Source organism: Austrofundulus limnaeus, unplaced genomic scaffold (assembly GCF_001266775.1).
Source record: "Austrofundulus limnaeus strain Quisiro unplaced genomic scaffold, Austrofundulus_limnaeus-1.0 Scaffold64, whole genome shotgun sequence".
NCBI lineage: Eukaryota > Metazoa > Chordata > Actinopteri > Cyprinodontiformes > Rivulidae > Austrofundulus > Austrofundulus limnaeus.
Window position 1 is genome coordinate 295,475 of NW_013952466.1, and position 4,075 is coordinate 299,549.

Consider the following 4,075-nt stretch of genomic DNA (forward strand, 5'->3'; position numbering starts at 1 on the left):
CTATCTATCTATCTATCTATCTATCTATCTATCTATCTATCTATCTATCTATCTATCTATTTATTTATTTATTTATTTATTTATTTATACACACCAATATATGACCTTTAGCTCACCATGAAGCAGAATTCTACGATCTCTATTTTTTATCAACATTAAGAGCATCCCATTCCAAAACAATGAAGAAAATCTAGTTTGTGTTAGTTCATAGAAACTTCTGTTCTGGATCATTATAATCCTCTAGTTTCAAGGTGTCAGAATATTTTCTAAAAAAAAAAAAACTCTTCAGCTGATCCCAAATGCTGTTGCCAAATTTACAAAAAAAACATATTCATATTCATGTATATTAGGTTTATGACCATGCTTCAGGTTATGATGAAGCTTTGGATCAGTGTTTACATTCAGAGGCTTCACACCCTCACGACATCCTATTGTTTTTATCTCTTGTCTCTAAGATTAATAAAAAACCATAATCTATGCAGAAACATCTGCTGATTCTGGTGTTACAGAGGACATTTCAGCGATCCATGATCTTTAACAAAAAGGGTTAAGCTCCATCTGAGCAGACCTCAAAGATCAATTAAAATCAGCTGCAGAGCAAACCTCAAGTCTTTGATTGGTTGTTCTTCAAGTCGTTAACTATTGTCTTCAACATTGTGTGGTCTCTCTGAATCTCACCCTATTTTTAATTTTTCTGAGTTTGTCAAATGTTTGTCTAGCTTATTTTGAAAAATCCAGTGAAGTAAAATGAAAAATAAAATCTAGCAGGAGTTAAGAAGAAGCATGTGTAAGCTCAGAGACAGGTCAGGTTATAGATGCTGCTCCATCCTCAGACTCCTGACTCCATCACTGCAACCTTAAAGAGCTTGGGCGAAACGCTGACTCAATCTCTCATCTTTACTCTTTGGTTTGGACACTAATGCTGCTTTTATTAACTTTGTGTTTTTCTTGTGTTCTGTTGTGTGTCTGTGCCTTTTCACCCCCTTCACTGGTTGAGGCATCCATTGCTCTGTGCATGCTCAGATCAAGGGACAAATTCATGTGATCATTACATCAATTTCTCCTGTTGTGAGCTTTGGTTGAAAAGCAGCATTTATAACACACGTCTTAATGGAGCTATGTAATTTGTGCAGTGATTTTTGAGAAATGGATAAGGTCTCAGTTAAAAATGTTTATCTTTCATCTCGAAAAAGTCCGTCTCCTGCTCAGTCCACTGTCTGTGTGGGGCCCTGAGTTTAATCAGAACACAAAAACAAAGGCTTCTGTCTCCTGCTGYTGGTACGCTAAGTCTACATGTTGTTACAAAACCCAAATATTTAATAGAACACCCTGGTCACACATCAGCACTGTTACAATGGAATGTCAACAAGTCTGTGTTCAACCTGTAGAGACACACAYATTAAGTAGAAACATGCTGATTCTCTTCCTGTTTAAAGTAAATGACTACAATTAATAGAAGACTGTATCAAAAATCACAAAATTTCCTTCAAAGGGATCTGGATATTCAGGAGCTGTTGGTTTCATTGAGCTATTTGATTTTGAACGAGTTATGTCATCACATAGGGAAATAAGTCACATGGGTGGAACCGTGTGTTTTGTCAAGCAGAAACCCCTCCCCCTTTCCCCCTGAGCAGCTCCACCGCTCTGCCTGTTTTCTGTGAAAAAGCAAAGTACAAGTGATTATCCTTGTGGTTACGGAAGAAAAAATAAAGCTATAATGAGAACAGTACAAATGGATCTTTACTGTCTGCGACACGGTTTCTATCGTTCGTTTTAAGGAGACGTTCAAATGATTAGGATCGTTTGCAAAACATCACATCTCTAAGCTAACATTCTGTTTAGCCATGCCCACCACTGACTTCCACAAATCAGTTTGTAACGCAGTTCACTGTGTCATCCAAAAATGCTGGTTAAAGCTCTATCATGCAAAAAAAAAACCACCACATGTGATAGAAACCTGCTGTGCTCTTCACGGTGCAGGCAAATCCCTTTCTTTTTGCTCCTATGTGACCCATGTTGGATGTTTTTAAAGACAAAGCCTCTTCAAAACACCTGGACGATCACTTTAGCAACAGACAGTTGCTAATTTAATGTGACTTAATAAAATAATAATTAAATCTTTATCGGCTGGCAGTTTTTTAGATGGACATTGTTTCCCAACACAACTTTAAAAAACAACTTTAAACACCAACCATAAATACAGCAGGTATATTGACATAAAGAGCAATTACAGGTTTCAAATAGAGAAATTGTTTTAATAAAAAAAATGTAGCATCTTTCATCAGGCTGTAGGTCTCAAATAGACCTGGTCCTGTCGATGTATTGATTCTTCGACATGGGTTTAGATGTGGGTTTGGGAGTTAATGTTTATGCTCACATCAGGTTTTGTTTGCTTTACTCGCTCCCTGCTGCTGCACAGCTCAGTCAGAGCATCTCTTCAACATGACCAGAAGTTCCAGGAGTTTATTGTAGAAACTTTAATTCAACTTCAGCAGAAGGTGGGACAGAGGTTTAGTTGCAGGTAATATGCCAACAAATCTATGAGGCTCACTCCACTCCAGCAGAGCAGCAGGCCGAGTGGGCGGAGTCATGGCTTTATTTCAAATCAAACTCCTCCTTTGCACCAACGTTACAGCAGCTGATTGAAGAGAGAGCTTCAGTGTCTTTCTTCTCAACTCCTGATTTAGTTTACATGTTTTTATGAACTAGCAAGCAGATTGGAACAATAATTTAAGTGTAAAATATAATTAACAAGTGTAAAATATAAATAATTATTACTAAATTACTGTAAACATCAGAAAATATAATTTGTTACTTTCCACCTCTGCCTTAGGAGATGAAAGCCTAACATCACTTTATAATTAAAAATACCCCCACACCAGCTTCATGTGCCTGCTGAACAATAAATTAAATAAAATTAAATAAAATTAATGGTAGTTTTCTAAAATCAAAGTTTTAACAGAGCAGCTGTCTGCAGTGAGTTTGGGGTGAACCAGGCTGTTTTCTGTTATCACAATAAACTGAAATAATATATGGTGCAAGAAAAGTCCAGCAAGAGCTGCTGACAGAAAAGTTTTGCAGTCAAAGTGAAAAGAACAGAGTGGACTGGTGTTAGATGTTTACAACTGCTAGTTAACATTATTTCTTTGTAGATTTATTTAATCGTTTATTTAAAACCCATTAAGATCACAGATCTCTTTTGCAAGACTGACTTGAAAGCAGCCTGTTTACAGGTTTTTGTTCTGTGGGGGAAACTGGACTCCCTGGAGAAAACCCACCCAAGCACGAGGAGAACATGAAAACTCGCTCAGTCAGGATCAAACCCTGGACCTTCTTGCTGTGAAGCATCATTGGTAACCACTGATCCACCGTGCTATACTGAACTGAAGCTGCTTTATCGATTACTTCTGGTTCAGTTAGTTTTACACCCCCCCCCCCCCCCCGCATTGTGTGTGTGTGTGTGTGTGTGTGTGTGTGTGTGTGTGTGTGTGTGTGTGTGTGTGTGTGTGTGTGTGTGTGTGAGGTTCCTGCAGTCCAGCAGCTGTACAAACAAAGCCAGCTTGATAAAGCAGTAACCCGGCTGGGAGCAGCAGCTCGAGCTGTAATTATGGACATCTCTGTCAGGCTGAAGCTCTCATTGGGGGATCAGAAGAAATGACACAGAGCCCGAGCCATCTGCCGACCTTAGACAGAAAATATAAAGGCGCAGCAGCTGGAAGTGCTGGGGATCTGTCAGCCCGCTTATTTGTCTGAAGCGGTCAGAGGTGCGTGACCCGAGCAGGTCAGGACGCATGTAGGCTATCTCCATATGCAAACACGTGCTAACCCGGGTCTTACCTTGCTCTGTGAGGACGCGTCCTGACAGAAAAGCAGCAGCAGACAGGCCAACAGGCTCGCGTGCGTCCACATGTTTCCACTGGTGGCGGGAAAAGAAGGAAGCGCAGAAATCCACGGTGACCAAAGCAGAGCTGCGCTCATCTGAACTCCATCTCCTTCAGTGGTCAGGTTTCTGTGTGCTGTCAGTGTGTGTGTGTGTGTGTGTGTGTGTGTGTGTGTGTGTGTGTGTGTGTGTGTG

General features: G+C 40.0%; 1 protein-coding gene across 1 annotated transcript in view; it reads right to left on the reverse strand.

Annotated features, from left to right (window-relative positions):
* olfml2a (olfactomedin-like 2A) overlaps positions 1-4,075 on the reverse strand; it is a 54,968-nt gene that overhangs the window by 50,119 nt on the left and 774 nt on the right. Inside the window, exon 2 of the mRNA XM_014009965.1 lies at positions 3,838-4,075. Within this exon, the coding sequence (XP_013865419.1) occupies positions 3,838-4,075 (238 nt within the window). The remainder of the gene's footprint in view (positions 1-3,837) is intronic.